The 24,728-nt window shown below is 44.7% G+C and overlaps 1 protein-coding gene across 1 annotated transcript in view; it reads right to left on the reverse strand.

Annotated features, from left to right (window-relative positions):
* Positions 1-20,062, reverse strand: part of LOC116316844 (H-2 class II histocompatibility antigen, E-S beta chain-like) — a 169,739-nt gene extending 149,677 nt beyond the window's left edge. Inside the window, exon 1 of the mRNA XM_039604456.1 lies at positions 19,936-20,062. Within this exon, the coding sequence (XP_039460390.1) occupies positions 19,936-19,990 (55 nt within the window). The 5' untranslated portion in view covers positions 19,991-20,062. The remainder of the gene's footprint in view (positions 1-19,935) is intronic.
* Between the last annotated feature and the right edge of the window lie 4,666 nt (positions 20,063-24,728).

Raw genomic sequence — 24,728 nt, forward strand, 5'->3', positions numbered from 1 at the left:
CATCACACTGATGCCGTCATCATCAACACAACTCCTGCGTTATCTTTTGTAACTTTGGGGGGGGGTTTCGGTGGAAGGTGCTTGTGTTGTGTTGTGTATTGTAACAGTTTGTCAATAAAAAGGCTACGAGGAGAGCTGCTCTTTGAAGGAGTTGGTTTGGAGACAGGTGAGGAGCATTAAGCTTCACAGCCTGGTTCAAGCTTTCCCTCGTTAGCGAGTAAAAGACTGGTTGAAGATGTTCTGTCTTGTCTTCGTCCTTCACAAGAATAAGTCTCTAAACTTGCGGGGCCTGTGGAAACACAGACTCAACATTTATTTAGTCCTTCTGAGCTGGAACCCAACACATTGCGTCCACCGAGGAGAGGGAGATGACGCCGCCGCAGTCTGCAAGCAGCCAGCATCTGGGAACGCCTGATGAAAGACCTGGTACTTAACTTTGTCGCCAGGCCGGAGAGTTTGCGTCTGAACTCCCCTCGAGTTGGATGGCGATTGACAGGATCCAGAGAGTTTTCCGATGAACGAAAACAACGCAAACAGTAGGTAGAAAAGGCCTTACGTGTGACTGAGACTGCGCATGTAAACGCGAGTCCGGGGGAGAGCTGGTTGCTTGGGTGCAGGCGAACCTAAAACAATAGAGAGTGGCTATGTGACCGTGTGGTTTCTCGCAGGTACGGGAGTGCGCCAGCCATGCGGGAAGGTCGCAGGCTACTAAAGAAAAGAAATGGCTCAAGTCCGTAGCTGTGTGGTTTTACGCAAGCACGGGAGTGTGTTGGACTGTGCGGGCAGGACGCAAGTCCATGAGAGCTGTGCGTGCAGACACAAGCGGTAGGCCTATTTTGTGTGCGGCCAAGTGCAGACCAGACGTGGTCTGCGTGAGTGCGGCTGATTGCTGTTTTGTAATGGGGAATAAACTGAGTAAGTCTCCCTTGAAAGGGGATGAAATACACTGCAAATTATTTATTGGGCAGCACCTAATGTGTAGATCGTTGAAGAACGAAGTGAAATTGTGCGCAAAGCAGAAGTGAGTGTGAACGTGTCTGACGTCACGGTGTGTGTGAGCCACAGACAGGTTTGAAAGTATGTGAGTGAAGTGGTCTCGAACTGGGGAAGAGATGATTCTGCAGGTCACTTTCTAACCCAGTGGACACAAAAGGAAAAAATAGTTCTGTTGATGAAATATGAATGATAACATGAAGAGGGTTTGGTATTTCTCAGCCTGAAACAACTGCAATCCCACTTCCTGTTTTTAAGAAAGGACAGTTTAAAAAAAAAAAACAGAGAGAGACGTGTGTTGTTTAAGCAGTGATGAGAATAATGAAAATGTCTTAGTTTGTCACTTTCAGGTGGAAGCAGACCTGGATCAATTTTCCACATGCAGCAGTCGGAAGAAAAATATAGGTTTAACATCATTAGGAAACACTCAGGCCGAGCTTTTGGCTGAGTTGTGTTTACAGCTTAACTGCCATGTGTTCCTCACCCTGAGAAAACAAGCTCCATGGAAGCTAACCTCTGCCTAAAGACAACAGCACATCTACAGTTCACAGCAGCCCAAGAAACAACAGCAGAGTCCTGAGCAGAAAGGTTCAGCAGGAGTGTGTACAAATGGCAACAGCCAGACACTTTGCAACCTAAATAACCCGGTTAACGACATCCAAGAAGGGCTGCGGAAAACGCTACGCGAACTCGGCTTGCTCCGCGAACCAGGCCTCGTCGTTGCCTGATGCCGGCGGCCGGAGGAGGAGACATCGGAAGCGGTGCGCGAGGAAGCGGAAGCGCAGCAAGCGGGCGGGAGTCTGTGCTAGGCTAAAAACAAACCCTAGCCGGCCGGCTCTCCCGTCCATCATCTTATCCAACGTCTGCTCCCTGGATAATAAACTGGACTGCATCCGACTCCAGCAGGCCACACAGCGTGAGGTTAGACACTGCTGTGTCTTTATTTTCACGGAGACATGGCTCAGCGACAGAGTACCGGACGCCGCTATTCAGCTGACCGGACTGGCCACGTTTCGTGCCGACAGAAACGCAGCTCTGTGCGGTAAGACTCGCGGTGGCGGCTTGTGTATTTACATCAACGCGAAATGGTGCAAGAACTCTGTGCTAGTTTCTAGCTATTGCTCATCGCTGGTGGAGTTTGTGACTGTTAGATGCAGACCATCTACACTGCAGACTTCTCCCACAACTCCACCCAGTGCTTCCTGCAGAAGTTCTCTGATGACTCTGCAATAGTCGGCCTCATCACTGATGGGGACGACAAGGAGTACAGAGGACTGACTCAAGACTTTGTGGACTGGTGCCAGCTGAACTACCTCCAGATCAATGCCAGTAAAACCAAGGAGCTGGTGGTAGACTTCCGCAGGCACAAGCATCCTCCACTGCAACCACTGAACATCCAAGGTATGGACATCGAGGCTGTGGACAGCTACAGGTACCTTGGTGTTCATCTGAACAACAAACTGGACTGGACTCATAACTCAGACGCCCTCTACAGGAAAGGGCAGAGCAGGCTGTACCTGCTTGGAGACTCAGGTCGTTTGGAGTGGAGGGCCCACTCCTGAAGACCTTCTATGACTCTGTGGTGGCCTCAGCCATCTTTTATGGTGTGGTCTGCTGGGGGCAGCATCTCTGCTGGGGACAGGAAGAGACTGAACAGGCTGATCCGAAGGCCAGCTCTGTTCTAGGATGCCCTCTGGACCCAGTGGAGGTGGTGAGTGACAGGAGAATGGTGGCTAAGCTGTCATCCCTGTTGGACAACATCTCCCACCCCATGCATGAGACTGTGACAGCACTGAGCAGCTCCTTCAGTGGGAGATGCGGCACCCACGGTGTGGGACGGAGAGATTTCGCAGGTCTTTCCTCCCACTGCTGTCAGACTCTACAATAAAGACTTTTGCAGCTGATCAAACACACAAACCCACACATGTGCAATAAGACTGCTATCGTGCAATTCTTCTTCTGAAGTTGTGTGTTTTTGTATTTTCCTACTCAGTTGTATATAGTATTTGTATTTCTATTTTATTCTATTGTATATATTATTCTATTCTATTTTATTCTATTGTATATAGTATTTTATTTTATTTTATTGTATTTTATTGCATTCCAGTGTTTTTCTAATTTCTGCTACATAACTTTGCACTTTTGCTGTAACAAAACAAATTTCCCACCTGTGGGACTAATAAAGGCCATCTTATCTTATCTTATCTTAGACCTTTTTATTTACCACGGGAATTCACCACTGTTTTCATTATCGGAGTGTACATTCCACCTAGCGCTAATGCTAAGGAAGCGTTAGGGGAACTGTATACAAACATCAGTGAACTGCAAAACACACACCCGGATGGACTGTTCATTGTTGCTGGAGATTTCAACCATGCAAATCTCAAGTCAGTGCTTCCTAGATTCCATCAGTATGTGGACTTTGCAACGAGAGGGGAAAACACGCTGGATCTTGTTTATACAAACATCCCCGGCGCATATCGGGCAGAGCCCCGCCCCCACCTTGGCTACTCAGACCACATCTCTGTTATGCTAATTCCAGCATACAGACCACTCGTCAGGCGATCAAAACCGGTTCTGAAGCAGGTGAAAACCTGGCCAGCAGGAGCCATTTTTGCTCTTCAGGACTGTTTTGAGAGCACTGACTGGAACATGTCTAGGGAGGCTGCAACTTACGGCGACTTCACTGACTTGGAGGAGTACACGTCATCAGTGTCCAGCTACATCAACAAATGCACCGATGACGTCACTGTCTCCAAGACCATCATCTCACGACCCAATCAGAAACCGTGGATTACTGCGGAAGTGCGTGCACTTCTGAGGACCAGAGACTCTGCCTTCAAAGCGGGAGATAAGGTGGCGCTTGGCAGAGCTAGGGCCGAACTTTCTCGGCCATCAGAGAGAGGCGGCGTGCACACGCCCAGAGAATCCACAACCACTTCAAGGACAGCGGCGACACACGGTGCATGTGGTGGGGCTTACAAGCCATCACCAACTACAGGACGACAACACCTGCCTGTGATGGTGACGGCTCCCTCCCAGATGCGCTGAACAACTTCTACGCTCGGTTCGACAGGCAGAACGACGTGGCGGCGAGGAAGTCCACCCCTCCTCCGAACGACCAGGTGCTGTGTCTCACTACAGCTGAGGTGAGGAAAACTCTACGTAGAGTCAACCCACGTAAAGCTGCTGGTCCAGACAACATCCCAGGCAGAGTGCTCAGAGAATGTGCTGAGCAGCTGGCAGATGTTCTCACCGACATCTTCAACATCTCTCTGAGCAGTGCCGTCGTTCCCACGTGCTTCATGGCCACCACCATCGTCCCCGTGCCCAAGAAGTCTTCTGTGTCCTGTCTCAACGACTACCGTCCTGTTGCACTTACACCCACCATCATGAAGTGCTTCGAGCGGCTCGTCATGAGACACATCAAGGCCCTGCTGCCCCCCTCACTGGACCCACTGCAATTTGCATACCGCCATAACCGCTCAACGAATGACGCCATCTCCACTGCACTCCATCTTGCCCTCACACACTTGGACAAGAAGGACACACACGTTCGAATGCTGTACATAGATTTCCGCTCAGCATTTAACACGATCATCCCCCAACAACTGATCGGAAAGCTGAGCCTGTTGGGCCTGAACACCTCCCTCTGCAATTGGATCCTGGACTTTCTGACCGGAAGGCCTCAGACAGTACGGATCGGGAACTGCACCTCCAGCACCACCACACTGAGCACTGGGGCCCCACAGGCTGTGTGTGCTCAGTCCTCTGCTGTTCACACTGCTGACTCACGACTGTGTAGCAACACACAGTTCAAATCACATCATTAAGTTCGCTGATGACACGACCGTGGTGGGTCTCATTAGCAAGAACGACGAGTCAGCGTACAGAGAGGAAGTGCAGAGGCTAACGGACTGGTGTAAAGACAACAACCTGTCTCTGAATGTTGACAAGACAAAAGAGATGGTTGTTGACTTTAGGAGGACACGAGGCGACCACTCACCGCTGAGCATCAACGGCTCCTCTGTGGAGATCGTCGACAGCACCAAATTCCTGGGCGTCCACCTGGAGAAGAACCTCGGCTGGTCCCTCAACACCAGCTTCCTGCACAAGAAAGCCCAACAGCGTCTCTTCTTTCTGAGAAGACTGAGAAAGGCCCAGCTTCCACCACCGATCCTGACCACCTTCTATAGAGGAACTATCGAGAGCATCCTGAGCGGCTGTATCACTGCCTGGTTTGGGAACTGTGCCATATCGGACCGCAAGACCCTACAGCAGATAGTGGGAACAGCAGAGAAGATCATTGGAGTCTCTCTCCCCTCTATTAAGGACATCTACACCACACGCTGCATCCGCAAAGCCACCAGCATTGTGGCTGATTGGACACACCCCTCTCACACACTCTTCACACTCCTGCCATCTGGAAAAAGGTACCGAAGCATTCGGGCACACACATCCAGACTGTGCAACAGCTTCTTTCCACAAGCCATCCGTCTCCTCAACAAAAAGGGACTGGACTGAAAAACACACACACACACACACACACACACACACACACACACACACACACACACACACACACTCTATCACTCAGCTCAACTCAACTACCTCAAAGCATTGAGACTGGACTTACACATCAACCTGTAAATGCTCTTTTTGCACAATATGTTTATGTTTACTGTTCCTGCACTACCTACATACCAAGTATGTTTACGGTTTCCTTTGCACCACTTACCTACCAAGTATGTTTACGGTTTCCTTTGCACCACCTACCTACCAAGTATGTTTACGGTTTCCTTTGCACCACCTACCTACCAAGTATGTTTACGGTTTCCTTTGCACTACTTACCTAGTTAGAATAGTTAGTTTTAGTTAATTTATGTTGTAATTTATGTTAAGTCAGTCTGTCCTGTCTCTAGTTAGCTAGTTTAGTGATTTTCTGTTAATTTATGTTGTAAATTTATGTTGCATGTAGCACCTTGGCCCTGGAGGAACGCTGTTTCGCCTCACTGTGTACAACTGTATATGGCTGAAGTGACAATAAAGCCAACTTGACTTGACTTGACTTGGCATCAGAGAGAAAGAAAACCCATCATCATGGATAGATGGAGATGCGTTTCCAGCAAGCTGCAACTTCACTGTGTGAAGATGACTTTTGAGGAGACTGTCTGAGTGACATTTGTCACGTTTGGAGTGGAATGGCAAGATGAGACAGTGAGGATGATACATGACAAAGCTGAAGACTGCAAAGAGTGAGAGGAGAATGGAGTGAGAGGTGCAGGTGAGGACACAGAAGAAGGCTGTCGTTTAGTGTGGGAAATCAAAATTTGGGTTAGCAATCCTGGGAAAAAAGGAAACTGCTTTAAGTGGGAAATTGTGAAGGAGTCTGGACTACAAAATGAGAGAGGTACACAAAAACACACACAAACAGAAAATGCATTAACCACCCTAACCCTACATGCATATACACATACAATGACACTCATGAAGATCAGACAGCGTCTTAAGCATGAGATTCTGTTTGTCATCTTGTCCAAGTCACTAGTAAGATGAAAGTGATACATAGACTAGTGGACTGAATATTATTAGTAGGACAGATGGTTGCATCATAGAGGAGGAAACAGAATGCTGATGAGGGGTCTTGTATGAGTGAGTGAGCTGATTGTGATGGTGTGTCAAGAAGTTTTAACATGGCGCACATTTGGTTATATGACAAGAAACTCATTATGTGATGAGACAACAGGGTTATGCTGTATGTTGTGTGTGACTGATTGGATGAATGTTCGAGATTAAACTGGCTGATGATTTGTCTTTTGTTACTAAGTTGAGCCTGCCAATTAGGTTTGGTATGATTTATCCCCCTGAAATGAAGAACACGTGTCATGATTTAACAAGGCCTATCACTACTTTCCTTTCTTTTGTTAATTTTAAAGTGCACTAAAAGTTTTGTTTGATAATTTCTGTCATCTAAGCAGATCTGAACATTTGAAGAGGAAGAACTACACAACATGTTGTTGCAAACGGTTGCAAAGTGACCTTCTCCAAAATTAAAATGGGCTCAGGAGGAAGCCACTTATTTGGGACAATTAGGAAATGAGTCCCTGTTTTAAAAGGATTCAGCTAGGAAATCCAGTCTAAAATTCTTTTTCTTTTCAAAATGTCGTCGTTTTGCTGAGGGTGGAAACTACATGTGATGATAATTTCCACTATCAGCAAAGGAAGAATCATTAGGTGAATGAATGAAAATAAAGCAAAAAATGGGGAACTGACTGACTGACAAAAGCTGACAAGACTGACTTTTCGGAGATCTCTGTTATCCACCCCCCACACCTACCCCACCCCTAACAGCTGCACCTCCCAAAGAATTTTGTCTGGGCTCTTATCTCACTTATTTATTTCAAACAATCAACAGAAAATTTCACCACATAGTTTTATGTAAGGTTTTTAAATCTGTGGTGTTAATTTTTAAGTAACATGAGCCCAGCGGCAGCAGCAACGCTAGGCTAACACTAACTAGCTTGCAAGATTATAAACCTGGTGCTAAACTAAGAGAAGCCACAAAATCAATTTGAATAAGAGTAAACATTTACTCACCAAGTCAGTGTATCAGGTAAAGATCCACAGCAATGACAACAATAATATCTTGAGCTGACGCTTCTCCAGGTTTGATCAACATATTACATAAAAAATGCACCGTGAACATGCGGACTGATCCGAGAGGGAGGAGGACGGTAGTCACGTGGCATTTTCAAAACACATCGTTTCATCCTGCCGCACTGAGAAGCAAAACTTCCAGCTTACTTAGTTTTTCTAAGTTAAGACAACTCAAATTAATTGAGTTTATAAGCGGTTTTGCATAAAAAGTACTGGTAACTTATTTAAATTGAGTTCTAATAACAAATTGATAAAAATGGAGTTCAGCCTATTTAATATTTTTAATTAAACACAATATTACATTTTACAGTGTACAGCCAGAAGCTCAAATGGAACCTAGATAAGGACACTTCTCCAGCACTTCTCCAGTGAGGAAGTTTTGACCAACAACAAGGTTGCATGGCAGCCCTACTTTTCATGATGAAGTATTACAAGGAAAATGAAGACTCCCTCTTTGTCTTAGCAGATGTAAGCTTCTTTCATACAGCTCTAAGTTTAATGATGTTGCTTGCTGTCCTGCTGTTGTTGTTTTTTTTCGTTACATAAAATGTCTTGGTCCTTTATCTGGCAGGAAACATCTACCAGGATGTCCGCTGAAGCAGAGAGCAACCTGCCAATCACCCCAAGGCTGATTATGCTTGGTAAGAAGTCCTTTATTAAATAGAGCTGATTAGACCATATTACAGTTTCTGTTTGGCACAGGAGCTTTTCGTGGAGACAGGTATCCAGTCTCTGTTTATTTAGCTCACATTTCTGTAATTTCCTTTATAAACCAAGGTTGTTGGACATGTGTCCCAGTGAATCCAGCAAAAGCAACAATATCAAATTTCACATTACATATTATTGATCAACATGGTAGTCTAGCTACACCAACAGCAGAAATACTGAAGTCGATACTGTGAAGTTTAACAGCAGCACAAACTATAAACTCCAAAATAACCATACAGTTGATGGAACTCTGGTAATTTAATTGGGCTGACTCTTTGTTAGGTGTGTTTAATGTGCAGAATAATTCCCAATTATGTACAATTATTATATCTGAACATGGAATACATAAGGCCATTAATAATTAACTGTATGTAGCTATTTGCTTTATCAATATCTAGACAGTATGAAGAAGTGAAATATTGAACTTATTTTGTGTTGCATAATGAGAATGTTGCCCCTGTACATTTAAGGTCAAAGTTTAATGACCGCCACCTGCTGGATTGTGAGTGCAGAGGGGCGTGTAATTGTTGAGTTGGACAAAGAGAACACCTTTGCTGATGCAATGTCTTCTTTGGTTCATTCTATGTATTGAACCTGGAATACCAATAGTCAGCATGTGCAACATTGGAACTGATTGAGAGGTATGTTTGAACACTTGACTAATAGTTATAGATGATGAATACATTATCCCTAAGTAGGTCACAACTCAGTGTTACTGTATGTTACTATTTATTGTGGCATGCTTTAAACCTGTGGCATGCTTTTTATCCTTACAAAAAACCTTAAAGTTTAAGTTTTTTTGTAAGGATAAACCCTGAAGAGGGAACAAAATGTACCTCCAAGGTTGGGACAAGCAGAAAGAGTGGGACTGGGATGTCTTTCCAGCGGCTTACTGAATTTGGGTGTAAAACTTCAAATTAGGTCACAGCTGTTATAGTGAATTTCTTGCCAACAAAATGAATGCAAGGCACTTCACAGTGTAGGTTTAAGACCCTACAAAATATGACTTAGAAAACTCATCACTTGAGCATATGTTGTCTGTTATGATATGGACATGACATAATATCGTTATTGTTTGTACAACCATCTGAGAAAATACATGGTTTAAATGGTTTAGTAAAAACAAGTGCTTCCTCAATCAAAATATGTGTTCAGTTGTTTTCAGTTTTTGATTTTGGAAATGTATATTTCTGCAGAGGAAAATCAGACGTGAAATAAAAAGTGGTGTAAAGTACATGAATCATATTTTGTCTGTCTGTCTAGATAGATAGATAGATAGATAGATAGATAGATAGATATGCATTGGCTTGCAAAAGTATTCGGCCCCCTTGAACTTTTCCAAATTTTGTCACATTACAGCCACAAACATGACTCAATTTTATCGGAATTCCACGTGAAAGACCAATACAAAGTGGTGTACACGTGAGAAGTGGTACGAACATCATACATGATTTCAAACATTTTTTACAAATAAATAACTGCAAAGTGGGGTGTGCATAATTATTCACCCCCCTTAGGTCTGAGTGCAGTCAGTTGCACATAGACACTGCCTGATGAGTGCTAATGACTAAATAGAGTGCACCTGTGTGTAATCTAATGTCAGTACAAATACAGCTGCTCTGTGACGGCCTCAGAGGTTGTCTAAGAGAATATTGGGAGCAACAACACCATGAAGTCCAAAGAACACACCAGACAGGTCAGGGACAAAGTTATTGAGAAATTTAAAGCAGGCTTAGGCTGCAAAAAGATTTCCCAAGCCTTGAACATCCCACGGAGCACTGTTCAAGCCATCATTCAGAAATGGAAGGAGTATGGCACAACTGTAAACCTACCGAGACAAGGCCGTCCACCTAAACTCACAGGCCGAACAAGGAGAGCGCTGATCAGAAATGCAGCCAAGAGGCCCATGGTGACTCTGGACGAGCTGCAGAGATCTACAGCTCAGGTGGGGAATCTGTCCATAGGACAACTATTTGTCGTGCACTGCACAAAGTTGGCCTTTATGGAAGAGTGGCAAGAAGAAAGCCATTGTTAACAGAAAACCATAAGAAGTCCTGTTTGCAGTTTGCCACAAGCCATGTGGGGGACACAGCAAACATGTGGAAGAAGGTGCTCTGGTCAGATGAGACCAAAATGGAACTTTTTGGCCAAAATGCAAAACGCTATGTGTGGCGGAAAACTAACACTGCACATCACTCTGAACACACCATCCCCACTGTCAAATATGGTGGTGCAGCATCATGCTCTGGGGGTGCTTCTCTTCAGCAGGGACAGGGAAGCTGGTCAGAGTTGATGGGAAGATGGATGGAGCCAAATACAGGGCAATCTTGGAAGAAAACCTCTTGGAGTCTGCAAAAGACTTGAGACTGGGGCGGAGGTTCACCTTCCAGCAGGACAACGACCCTACACATAAAGTCAGGGCAACAATGGAATGGTTTAAAACAAAACATATCCATGTGTTAGAATGGCCCAAAGTCCAGATCTAAATTCAATCGAGAATCTGTGGCAAGATCTGAAAACTGCTGTTCACAAACGCTGTCCATCTAATCTGACTGAGCTGGAGCTGTGTTGCAAAGAAGAATGGGCAAGGATTTCAGTCTCTAGATGTGCAAAGCTGGTAGACATACCCTAAAAGACTGGCAGCTGGAATTGCAGCAAAAGGTGGTTCTACAAAGTATTGACTCAGGGGGCTGAATAATTACGCACACCCGACTTTGCAGTTATTTATTTGTAAAAAATGTTTGGAATCATGTATGATTTTCATTCCACTTCTCACGTGTACACCACTTTGTATTGGTCTTTCACGTGGAAATCCAAATAAAATTGATTCATGTTTGTGGCTTTAATGTGAGAAAATGTGGAAAAGTTCAATTGGCCGAAAACTTTTGCAAGCCACTATATATCAATCACCTGGATCACCTGTTGAGCAAGAAAAAAGAGAAAACAAGCAAAAAAAAGAGAGCAATATGATAAACAACATCATAGCGATGAGCTATGTGAATAAACAGTAAATACTAAATATTGAATATTATTGTGCAGCACATAGGATCGACAGCGCACAGTGCTCTGCTAGAGGGTGTGGGGGGCCATAGCCCCGTCCTCCAGGGCATGAAGTAGGTATGGAGGAGATCCAGGCTCCAGACATAGAGAGGCCCTCAGAGCACAAGAGACCAAGGAAGACCAACAGAGGGGCAGCCACGCCACTATCCCGGAAAGAGCTGAGGAGAGCGCCAGATGAGGGGTCACTCAGCAGCCACGGAGCAGAAGAGGGGTTGCAGTGATGTGCCCGTGAGCTCCACTGGCAGCCAGCTGTGCCAGAGTGACCGAGCCCCAGGCCGAGAGGCCGAGGGCACCCCACCCCCGAAGTGGCCCGAGCGAGCCCCAGGCTCCAGGCCCCGACAAGCATACACCAAGGAGTGAGCCGGTGTGTACCTGGATGCCCATCCCCGGACACAAAGAACCACCAATGTACCGATGTCTGAGGGTGTCTGCCACTGGCAGGGGGAGGGGTACCATAGAGGGCCTGAGATGTCCCCAGAGAGGTGGCGTCTGATACCCGACCTGACATATGGACACAGACATACAGGCACACACAGATACAAACATCCATTCCCACCCTCATGCTCTCATATGCAATTACTCGGCACTCACCCAACGTGGAGACAGACATAAATAGACACTGTACACACAATCACACTCCCCAAGCGTACTCTATACCCCAGGTCTAGGTACCCTTGCCCCTGGAGGGGGAAACTGCACCCAGACCCAGGTAGTGTTACCCTCTTCCCTGTGGTGGAGAGAAGCAGACCGCCCCGACTCCACAGCAGGGAGGCCCCGCATTCCAGACCCCAATCGGACGGCCAACTCCTCCTCCTAGCCCCCTCGCCCCAACAGGCAACAGAGAACGGTGGTGTGTAAAGACTCCAAACCTCCCTCCGCCCCGCTCATATGTAGTGTTGATGCATGTGTGTTATAAGGTGCATTTAAAAGCCAGGAGGGCATGGAGCTACCTGCCAGAGAGCAGCAGATAAGCGCATAGCCCCTCCTGATAGCCCTCAATGTCTACATGTATTTAAAATTGAGAGGTGGGCAACGGCGCCAGGTGTGAGGTTGTATACCCTGACGGTCTTCTGGATGCTGTGTAGCATGCCCACCCCCAAGGTCCTGCACCTCCCATCCCCCCCTCTGTCAAGGGGACAGAGGGGGGATGCCTCCCCTGCACCCTGGTGGCACACCTTTACCCCAAGGCCCTGCATGTTTGGGTGATTGTGGTGGAGCGGGAAGAGGGGGGAAGCTGGAAGGAAAGGAGGGGCAAGTGGCACCTATAAAAATGATGGTCTTGCCAAAAATAAACAATTTATTTTCAATGATCCCAAGTAAGCCATCACAAGATTGGTTCAGATCTCTAGACTCGTATATTTCTAAATTCCTTTGGAAAGATAAACCACTGCGTATCAGCTGAAAAACATTACATAGGACCAAGGATAAAAGAGGACTAGATCTGCCTAACTTTAATCACTACTTTTTAGCCAACAGGCTTCAGTTCATCTCTAGATGGTCAAAACACACCTTCTTAGATGAACCCTGGATAGATGTAGAACAGGCACTATGTAATAATCTAGAAATTTCAGACCTACCATTTTTCAGCTAGAACATCAAACGACATGAATACTTTAAAAGCATCAAAATCAGCTCTTGGGAGTTTCTAAAAATAACAGAATCTTCAATAATCCCATGCAAACGTACACCTATCTGGAACAATACGGACATATTACTTGAGCCCACATTATTTTTATGGCCCTATGCATTGCCAAGAAAACGGTCCTCATTAACAGGAAAAATAATCTTAATTCTAACCAAAATAAAAACCATCTAATAGATCACATTAGTCTTGATACAGCCTCTGCCATCATATTTGATCAATCCCTCTGGGCTTCTTTGATCGGCTTCAGCACCTAGTGGGGGTGGGGTGATGGTTTGGTCCTGCCTTCGCTATTGTGGTTGATATGAGGATAGGGACAGCCTTTGGGTGTCTGGGGATTCCCCAGGGACGTTTTCCCTGGAGGACCTAACGCAGGGGTTGTGGTCATGACCTCGTTAGGGGCTCTGGTGGCTCTTATATGGTGTTTTCCTTGTGGCTGCGTACAGCGGAGATGGGAGAGAGTCTGTGCTGGCGGACATTGGTTGCTGGCCTGGTAGCCTGGCTGCCCCAGGGTGGGTCCCGCACGGGCGGAGGCTTGGGGGTCTGGGGGTGCTCCGCCTCCGGGCTGGGGCTCTGGCTGGGCCTTGGGTCGTGGTTGTTGTGTCGCCGGGGTGGTGGGCGGGTGGGTGGGTGCATGGGGGCTCAACCCCGGTGCAGGTGACCTCTGGTTCATCGGCCCAACTGCAGAGCTCTCTAACTGGAGGGGAGGCTTTTACATGTTTGCAGGAGGTCTCCTCTCTACAGGTGCACACTCTGCAGGTGGGGGAGAAATATTGGAGAGGTGGAAAATGACTCAACCTGGGTGTCTATTGTCTTGTGCAGTCTGGGAGAAGGTTGGATGATGGGGTGGGTGCAGTTTTCTCTGCGGTGGGGTCAGGTGGGCTGCCCCGGACTCTGTGGGGCGGGGTGGTGGTGCTGCTGTGGGCTCCAGTCCGGATGGGCCTGGCCCCCCTTGCCCTGGTGGGTTCCAGAGTGTGGGGGTGCCTACTGGGGTCAGCGGGGGAGCTGGCCCCAGGGAGGGGCCGCTTGCCCCTCCCTTTCCTCCCTCCCCATTCTCAGCTGCCTCCCTCTTCCCGCTCTACCACACCCACCCACACACACAGGGCTTGGGGTGCAGGTGTGTCACCAGGGTGCAGGGTAGGTACTCCCCCTCTGTCCCCTTCTGGCCGCCTGTGCCTCAATTTTATTCCGCAACCTAGACATCCACATTACTCATACTCTCATAACACACACATATAGGATGTGTATAGCGTCCAGAGGATAGTCTGTGTATTCAAACCCACCTCTGGTGCTGGTCCCCTACCCTCAATTTTAAATGCATATAGACACTGAGGGTTTTTGGGAGGAACCGTGCTGCTCTCTGGGAAGAAGCACCATGCCCTCCTGTTTTAAATGCACTTTAGAACAGCAAGCAGCAACACTACATATGAGCAGGCGGAGGGAGGTTTGCGGCTCTTCACTCACCCCGATTCTGTTAGCCGTCAGGGCTGGGGGACTGGGAGGAGGTGCTGGACGTCAGATTGGGGTCTGGGATGTGGAGCCTCCCTGCTAGTTGAGGCGGTCTGCTTTCCTCCACCCCAGAGAGAAGGGTTACATCTCCTGGGTCCGGGTACAGTTTGCCCCTCTGGGGGCGGGGGTACCCGGACATAAAGTATGTTTGGGGAGTGTGAATATGTGTGCAGTTTCTATTTGTGTCTGTCTCCATGTCAGGTGAGTGCTGAGTATTTGTTTGTGTATATGGGGGTGGGAATGCATGTTTGTGTCTGCATGCGCCTGTTCGTCTGTGTCTATATGTCAGCTTGGGTATTAGACTCCACCTCTCTGTGAACATCTCAGGTTCTCCGAGGTATGGAGGCCTATCTCCCCTCACCACACTCCCTGCCGGTGGCTGATGCCCTCAGACATTGGTGTGTTGGTGGTTCTTGGTGTCTGGGGCTGGGCGCTCATGTATGTACCGGCTCACTCCTGGTGGCCGATTGGCAGGGCCTGGCGCCTGTAGCCTTGCTGGGCCCCTTCCATGGGGTGGGCCTGAGGCCCAGTCCTCTCTGACACAGCTGACTGCCGGCAGAGCCCGCGGGCACGTCACTGCAACCCCCTCTGGCCTCTGCTGGGTAACCTCTCATTTGGGGCTCTCCTCAGCTCTTCCCAGGAGGGTGGTTTGGTTCCACCCCGGTCCGGTGGTCCTCCTTGGGTCCTTGTATTCTGGGGCCTCTGGATGTCTGGGGCCTTGATCTCCTTCATACCTGCTTCATGCCCTGGAGGACGGGGCTATGGCTCCCCACACTCCCTAGCAGATCATTACATGGAGAAACCTTTTGAATACAAGTTTGCCGATCCACACAGGTGTGCACACAGGTGAACACACGGGTTTTCACAGACACAAGCTACACCTTTCTTGGCTGCTACCTCAAAGCACATTGTGCGCTGTCGATCTTGCGTACCACACAATAACATGTAACATTTAGTATCTACTGTTATCTACTGCTATTTAGTTTATTGTGATGGTGTATTTATTATGTTGCTCTTTTTTCTTTGTTTTCTCATCTGTTTTTTCTTATCCCCATACAGGTGATCCAGGTGTTTTGTTTGTTTTTCTTTCTTTCTTTCTTTTTCTCTCTTCCCCCCTTTCTCACCATCTCTTCTCCCCTCTATTTTTCTTTCCCTCCCTCTCTTTCTTTCATTCTTTTTCCCTGTCCTATTGCCCAGTCATGTCTGTCCTGTCTGTAACAACCAAATAATCAAATAAAATAAATACATACTTACATACATATAATACTCAAGAGTATTATACCACAACAGCAGAAAACGGTATCATCCTGCAGAACGGTAAGCTACCGTAACACGGCATCATGGTATGATGCTGGCAACAGTAACGCCAGTATGTTACTGTAAAGTGGCGATGAAAAGTCTAACAGTGTATTAATTTCAATGCCCTGTACCAACGTACAGGGCATTGAAGATGTGGGTGGATTAAATTCTTAAACTTAGTTACAGCTCTTTCAGAAAGACATCTACTGTGATAAAGTCTACTCCCCACTGCTGTGCAATCAATTATTGTAAATCTAAATGTTATCCAGAAATTTTCAGACAGGAGAGGGTTTTAAGGAAACACTATTAAATGTTCAGTTTCTATGCCATATGTTAAACCAAGCTCTAGAGTGTGATTAAAGTGGTGGGTGGGTTGTACAAGGCAACAAAATGCAGTTTGCATCCACCCAGAATTGCTTTAGCCATGATATAGATATATTACAAATATATATTAGCAATAATATAGATGTGTAAGCATATTACAGAAATGGGTAATATGCTATAACTTTAAGTATGTACAGGCTGTAGTAAGTACAAGCTATGTACAGGCTAAGAACAGGATATAAATATGAAAAACTATACAGAAATATGAGATATACAGCTATACAGAAATGTGAACTATGCAAGTTATAAACAGTTGTAGAATTAAAATCGATTCGTAAGGCCAGTAGTGTTGTGGGGATGGAGCTGGACTCCCTCAAGGTGGTGTCGGAGAGGCGGATGCTGTCCAAGATAAAGACAATATTGGATAACACCTCCCACCCACTCTATGACATGCTGGTCAGTCACAGGAGCACGTTCAGTGAGAGACTCAGATTACCGAAAAGCACCACTGAACGACACAGGAAATCATTCCTGCCTGTGGCCATCTCCCTGTACAACTCATCCACTTAACACACTGTTTACTGCAACAGCTACACCCTTCTTGCAGATGTTCTTTTTCAGCTATTTATTAATAAGTGACTTTTATGTATATATATGCCTGTATATATTGTGCTATTTTTGTTAGTGTATTGTCTGTCTCTGTTAATGTTTGTTTATAATGGAGCACTGTAACGAAAAATAATTTCCCCTAGGGATCAATAATGCATTCTCATTCTGATGCTGATTATACAGATTGATTATTTATACAGAATTATACAGTAGTGCAGTTAAGATGAGTGAGATATGTGGATAATTTCTACAGAGGCTATATGAAGTGCTAGTGGTTGAGAGTGGTGGTTCAGTCCATGTTATTATTGTTTATATGAAGGTGAGGTGCAGTGCGATGGAGACTGCATCCTCTGTGCTCCTGTTCTGGCGGTATGTGAATTGGTGGGGGTCCAGGGTGGGGGGGAGACAGGATTTGAAGTGTGCTAGGACCAGCTGCTCTAAGCACTTTGTCATGATGTGGGTGAGTGCTACTGGGCGGTAGTCATTGAGGCTAGATGGGTTGTAGTTTTTGGGTATGGGAACGATGGAGGTGGTACCACAGCGTGGGCCAAGGACAGGTTGAATATGTCTGTCAGCACATATTCTGGCCGGGGAGAGTGTGCAGCCTCTGGTGTTCTGGAGATCTCTGGGATGAGTCGGAGATCAGCGATAAAACTGTTGGAGTTATGAGTCCAGATGTCCAGAAGCTCTTGTCTGCTGTAGGTCAGCAATGCACAGCAATTCTGGATGAATAATCCGGTTAAAAGTAGATAAAAAACACTAAATAGCAGATTCTGGAGAGACACTGAGCCTCGCGTTGTTCACGCGCCACCATCTTGTAACTGATTGAGTCTAATAACAGATTAAATGCCATCTTGAGGTTCTCATTTTTAGCATCTACATGGATGCTAAAATCACCCACAATAATTATTTTATCTACGCTGAGCACTAAAGAAAGAAAGTGTACTTTATTGATCCCCCTGGGGAAATTCCTCTCTGCATTTAACCTATTCACTCATAGAAGCAGTCATTGGGCGCCCGGGGAGCAGTCTGTAGGGACGGTAACTTGCTCACAGGTGCCTCAGGGTAGCTGTTCAGGGGAATTGAACCCCCGAACTTCCGATCATGGGGCCAACACTCTATCTACTGAGCTATCCCTGCCCTAAATCAGATAAGCGCACCTGGGGGGTGGGAAGGTGTTTCCACAGATGGATAAAACAGCAGCCATCGCATCCTGCCCAAATCGCAAGACAAAAAATTTAGGTGAGGGGATTCTGGTTTGTGCCCGGGTTTCCGGAGCTGACCAGAAGTTTGATGGACCAGATCTTCTCCGGTGGACAGAGCAGGGCCAGACGGCGTTTTTGCAGATGAAGAAGGCTCTCTGTGGGGAACCCCTGCTCTACATACCTAACTTTTCCCTCCCTTTTGTTCTGCAGACCGACACCTCAAACAGACTCCACAGACTTAACTCCATAAAGTCACTGTTAGAGCCAATCCACAGAAAAATATTGTTGGTATGCTGTGTGTTTAATTTTTGTCGGGTAAGATAAACATTGTACAGCGCAAGTACGGTAGTAGGTTTGAAGGAGCCATTATGGCAGTGGAAATGTGCACTGTAGCAGCAAATAGTTTTTTGACCATTACATCGTGATTTGCTTTTATGTGAGAGACAGAAATAAAGCTGGACGGCTCACATAAAGAAGTGGAAGACTTGTTTTTTTTTCAATCCTTAGGACAGAAATTCATCACTACAGTCACGATCAATCAGACTTTCAATAGCTCCTGTTTGTCTGTGATCGATAGTTAAAGTACTGAGATCACAAAGTGTTTTTACTTGATCCGAAATTATTTAAGGAAGACGTGAACTCTTAAGATTAACAACCTCTGTTTTTGAAAGTGTTCTGGGCTGACAAAAGTCCCCTTAACATAGGAAGTGGTATGTGCTGCTCTACACTCTGAAACCATCATTCTGAGACAGGATGTTTCTAATTTTAGAGATATTGTACAAATGCAAGAAAGCAGTCCTACATATTTGTTTAATATGTGTGTTGAAGAAAATGACTCAAAGATTCCTCACAGTGTACACTGCAGGCTAAGGTAACACTATCACTAGGTTCATTCTGTGGTTCTTAATTGAAATAAACTTGTTATTGAGTGCCACAGAATCTAACTCTTCCTCTTCATTTGCAGCTGTATTCATTCTGATTAATTAATCTTGGTGTCTTTAACTGTCCTTATGTCGAAATAGTTATATAGACAGATAGATAGAAAGAGAATATAACGTACAAAATTTGCAAAAGGTCCCCTGTTTGAGAGACAAATCCCTTTGGGGATGTGCACACATTTTATAATTCCTATATACAAATGTATTAATATGAAATTTTAAATTTAAAGATTATTCATGATCATTCATTAGAAGAAAAATCAGGACAAACTTTAGGTGGACACAGCTTCAATACTTCAATGCAACCAACATGCCTACCTCTTTAAATTGTATTTATTATAACTTTATTTAGTATAGTTCCAACAGCACTCCCCCCACTCAATGTGCTGATCACACTGCACCTCTCAATGCACCTGCTAGTTAGATGGCATGTATGTTTATATATGTAGATGTAAGCGTGCATGTGGAAATATGTGTGTGTATGTATGTACAGATGCATATATGCATATATACATATATGTATGTATATGTGTGTATGTTTGCAGGTGTATGTATAACTTGTACATATCTTTCTTGTGTAAATGTAAATTTGTCTGTTATTGTGTAAATGCTTACGCTATTGTGTACTTAACACACATGGAGAGATGCCAAACCGCCTTTCATTGTTCTTGTAACAGTAACAGTAATAAAAAGCTATTGTATCTTATTGTCTTATTCTATTCTATTCTAAATTGATAAAATTGTAGGACTCCATTCATGACATGCCAACCCTCCAGGACTAAGAGCAGCAGTTCATTCAAATATTGATTAATCTGCTAATTGTATTAGTGAATGAAGATTGTCACTGATAACATTTACAGATCAAAAGCTGCTCTGGCTTAAAAACTAATCACAGCTCATACTTTATTCAATACAAACATTGATGATTGATTTAGACTTGTTCAACCTGTTCATACTGTGATCAGAGTATTGATGAGTGTATTGATCGTACCTGCTGTGCAGAGGATGATGAAGAGGAGGCTAAAGCAGAGAAGAGACAAACCCATCTTTTTGTTCTTCTGGCAAATTCTGACAGTCTGATTGAGGGCAGCTCTAAAAGCCAGAGGACATGTCACAGCATCAGCTGTTAGCAGGATCTTTGACAGGAAACCAGGAAGCGACAGTTAATGAAAAGAATGTATTCAGCTCCACCCACTTCAAACTGAGCAGTCTTCTCTGGGATACTTTATTATTTTTACTATCTACTTATGTTTATGTAGCCCAGTGAGATGTAGGACTACATAATACACTGCAACATTGTTATTGTTAATTGTGATTCATCATTAAGATGTTAATAATTTGAGTTGAGCTCATCTAAACCCATAATAATATGTAATTAACATAAATATAAGAATAAAACCCCAAAGAATAAATTCTAAACCCCCTCTGGTTAAGAAAGAGCAAGCCCCGCCTTTGCCTGCTCTGTATTGTTCAGACACAGAACGCTGCTGATTTTCATTGCTGAGCTAATTGCTAAAAAATAACTATAAAAGAGGAAATATCCATACCAGAGATCTGCATGGACCAGATTTCTTGTGAACATTTTGAACTTTGGAACTATGGCAGTGAGTCAGAAGGAAGTGTTGAGCTAGGCATCAAAGCTAATAAGTTAACAAGAAGTTAATGGGGAATTTAATGGCTCAATTTCAGTGTTGTAGATCTGCACTGGTGCGGATGAAGCGGACAAGATCCTCTCTGAGAGTTGAACATTAAAAGCGTGCTGGTGAGTTAAATCTGGACTGGGCGAATCAGGCTAATTGAAAAGATAACTAGGCTAAATGCTCATATATAGCTGGAGCTGAACACACGTTTTCACTGTGGGAGAACACACAGGGTTTCTCATGGAGTTAACTCTGAGCACTCAGCTGTATGCTGATGATGTTTTAGCATTACTGGTTGAATATTCAATGCACTGATAAAAAGAAAGCAACGGGTTGAAGTTAATTTTGATAATAAAGGTCATAAATGTCACGGTTTGCCAGGGCACTACGTGGAAGAGCACTATCATATGCTGACACACACTAACTTGGGATGACAACGCAATGATCCCGCACCGGTGGGAGCTCCAACACTCTCCTAAATAGCTCCCCCGAGGAGCCCTGATCAGCAACAGGTGTGTGGCAGGGACTTCAGGTGTGGCCAGTCCTCCAGCAGGGCCACACCCGCAGACACACACATATACACCCCCCACACCCTGTGTCCCATAATGAGTGGGACACAGAATAGCACAGCATTGTGCAGAAACACACACATCACCAAATAATAACAATAACTATAATAATAATAGTCCCCTCTGCTCAAGGACCCCGAGTCCCCAGAGCCGGGTCCGTGACAATAAATCTATTTTTATTCCTATTGCATTTGATAGTCGGCACTGTAAAGAAATGATTGATGTCTGCGCTGAGTTTTATTGTTGTGATATGTTAACACACACTGTAAAACTACAGCCTGTGGGCTTTTCTATATGTTTTGGTAATTTTGCAAAGATTTATTTGGTTGAAATAAGTGTGTTATACTAAAAAAAAGGGGAAACCATATTTGAGAAATGCACTGATATATATTTAGGTAATTTTATTTTGTACATTTGAATGTCATTAACATATTGCTTCATTGCTATGCAGTGCAGAGCAATGCTCCTGTAATTCAGTTTAAAGGGGCAGTAGGAGTGATTACAGATTACAGTAATCCACGATTAAAGCTGGGCATACACTGTGCGATTGAATCACAGGGGTTAGAATGGTAAATGGTCTGTATTTGTATAGCGCTTTTCTAGTCCCTAAGGACCCCAAAGCACTTTACACATCCAGTAATCCACCAATTCACACACACATGATGGTAAGCTACATTGTAGCCACAGCCACCCTGGAGCGCACTGACAGAGGCGAGGCTGCCAGACACTGGTGCCACCGGGCCCTCTGACCACCACCAGTAGGCAACGGGTTCCCAACTCTCGAGCCACGATCACCCTATCACAGGGGTTAGAAGGTCATAGGTCACGATGCAGAGTCTCAAACTACACGGCCCGATGCTCTGATGCGACCTGAGTGCTCAAACTGCATTCATAACAGGAAGCTTAACACGAAATCTGTCTCTAGCTCTCCCTCTCTGTCTTTCACTCACACACCACCACCATCAACCTTGCTAAATTGCTAATGAAAAACATTGACCAGGCAACTGCAATCGAGCAGCAATGTAAATCCAATTACTTTCACGGTTGTCGCAGTCATCATAATTTTGTGAGGCCACATTGAAAAGGCTCAGATGAGCTTGCCACAGCTCTACAAGTTGGGCCTCTATCGCTTGTGTCCAGATCACACCCTGCACTGCTGCTCCGTCTTTTTCACTTCCATTTCTGTGTATGGGCGTGCTCAGCGTGAGAGGTTGCGGTGACACTCTCACGACGAGCGACAGGATTTCAAACAGGTTTGATTTTCAAACAACTGATGATTGGATGTGCATCACTGGTGACTGTTCAGGAGTTTTTAAAGTCAGAGAATATTTTACATGTTCTCACGCACATTTTCAATGATTCATGCATGTAAAAGGACTTTTGAGTCCTCCCAGACTTCACAGAACTCCATGAACAGGAGTATAACAAGAATGAAGAGACAATCATTATTGTTTTAATCTCATTACACTGATTCCCAGCATGTTTTATATTTCGATTTTACTTCCATCCGTCCATTCATTTTCTTCCGCTAATCCGGGGCGGGGTCGCTGGGCCAGCAGCCTAAGCAGAGAAGCCCAGACCTCCTTCTTCCTGGTCACCACTTCCAGCTTGTCTGGGGGAACACCAAGGCATTTCCAGGCCAGCCAAGAGATATAATCTCTCCAGCCTGTCCTGAGTCTGCCAGGAGGCATCCTTGTCAGATGCCCAAACCACCTCAAGTATATATTCTGAGGTAAGTTGATCTATAGTGTTACATCATATTCTATAAGGATGTTATGTGTTTGTTTACTTTCTGCCCAGTTTGACCCATTTAGCAGAAGTCAGCCTGTTTAAGGCTCTGATATCTATTCTGTATGACTTAAAGCAGTTATGACATGGTCTGATCTTCTCACCCAATAAAGGAATATTTCATATATCAGTCTGATCTTCATTCTATCAGAAACAGTTTTCACAGCTTGTATATTTTCTTTTACACATATAAGTGTATGTGTGTGTGTCTGTGTGTACATATATATATATATATATATATATATACATATATATATATATGTGTGTGTGTGTGTGTGTAATGTCTTTAGTGAGCATCTACAATGTAAATAGTCATGACAATAAATGAAAAACATCAAATGAGAAGGTGTGGCCTAACATTTGACTAGTATTGTACAACTTAATTTTCTATATATGATCAATTTTGCACATAACTCACCAAAAACAGTAAAATAGAATGAGCGAACGTTTTAGTCATTTTTCTTCAATCAGAATCAGAATCGCGTTTATTGGCCATGTATATGCACAGACACATATAAGGAATTTGGTTCCGGTAGATGGTGGCTCCCAAGCACAGCAATGTATATGTCAACAATGTAAGCAATATACACACACACACACGTATGCGTGTGTGTGTGTGGGGGGGGGGGTTCTTGCAGTTGTGCAATATCTCTAAAATTAGAAACCATCTGAGAATGATGGTTTCAGAGTGTAGAGCAGCACATACCACTTCCTATGTCAAAGGGACTTTTGTCAGCCCAGAACACTTTCAAAAACAGAGGTTGTTAATCTTAAGAGTTCACATCCTCCTTAAATAAAGATCAGCTCAAGTAAAACCACTTTGTGTGTTCATGGCATTAAAGAAAATCATTACCTATAATATTTATTGATTGTTCAATCTGACACGATTTATTATTCAGCTCTATACGTGATACAAGCCCATTTTATGCTGAAATTAATTATTCTGATTCTTAGGATGTTTGTGAATATGAATTTGGCTCAGGCTGTCATTTACATCTTTTGAGTCTTTTCTTAAAATGTAATCAGAATATTGATGCAACAGTTGTTTAAAGTATTCTGTCCGATGTCACATCAGGCAGGCAAATCATTCAAATCACACCCCACCAGGTTTGATTTACACTGACCACGTGAGCTTTGAAGTATCTCATTCAGACAATGGAGTCACTATATGGAGAGCCTTCATGCACCTCACTCAGTGACCCCAAGAAGGCTGGGTTTTCTGAACTGTTGTTTATTTAGGACCCATTTCCCTACCTGAAGGAGTAGGGAAGCAATGCCACTAGGATAAAACCCAACATACTGGATTCTGATGTGATGGGATCAGCCTTGATAGCTAGGGAACAGACCACCCCAAACATTCCACTACAAAATCAGATAACAAATTGAAATAACTGAGGTGAAAATAAATTCAATCAGATTTTCCTCAATAAGCTTTTAATGGCATGGAGCTCTTTTGGGTTCATATCACAGTTCTCTGAAATTCTGGTAATTGGTTGGGTCAGGGCCACACGTTCCACTATGCAGGCGTACGTATCTCCCCCAGATAAGCGAACAGTGATGCTGGTTCCTTCAATCACGTTCCCTGTGTTCTTTTTCCAGGTGACGTTGACGGGAGCAGGATAGAAACAAGTCATATGACAGATCAGAGTGTTTTGTACTCCAGTCTCCACATTTAGTGTTATGTGGATGTTCACGCTGAAAGGAGCATCTGTGCACAAACACATAGTTTACTCACAGCACCACTCGACACACTGCACTCGACATATACCAGCATTACGATGAAGAGA

This window comes from Oreochromis aureus, linkage group 3 (genome assembly GCF_013358895.1).
Source record: "Oreochromis aureus strain Israel breed Guangdong linkage group 3, ZZ_aureus, whole genome shotgun sequence".
NCBI lineage: Eukaryota > Metazoa > Chordata > Actinopteri > Cichliformes > Cichlidae > Oreochromis > Oreochromis aureus.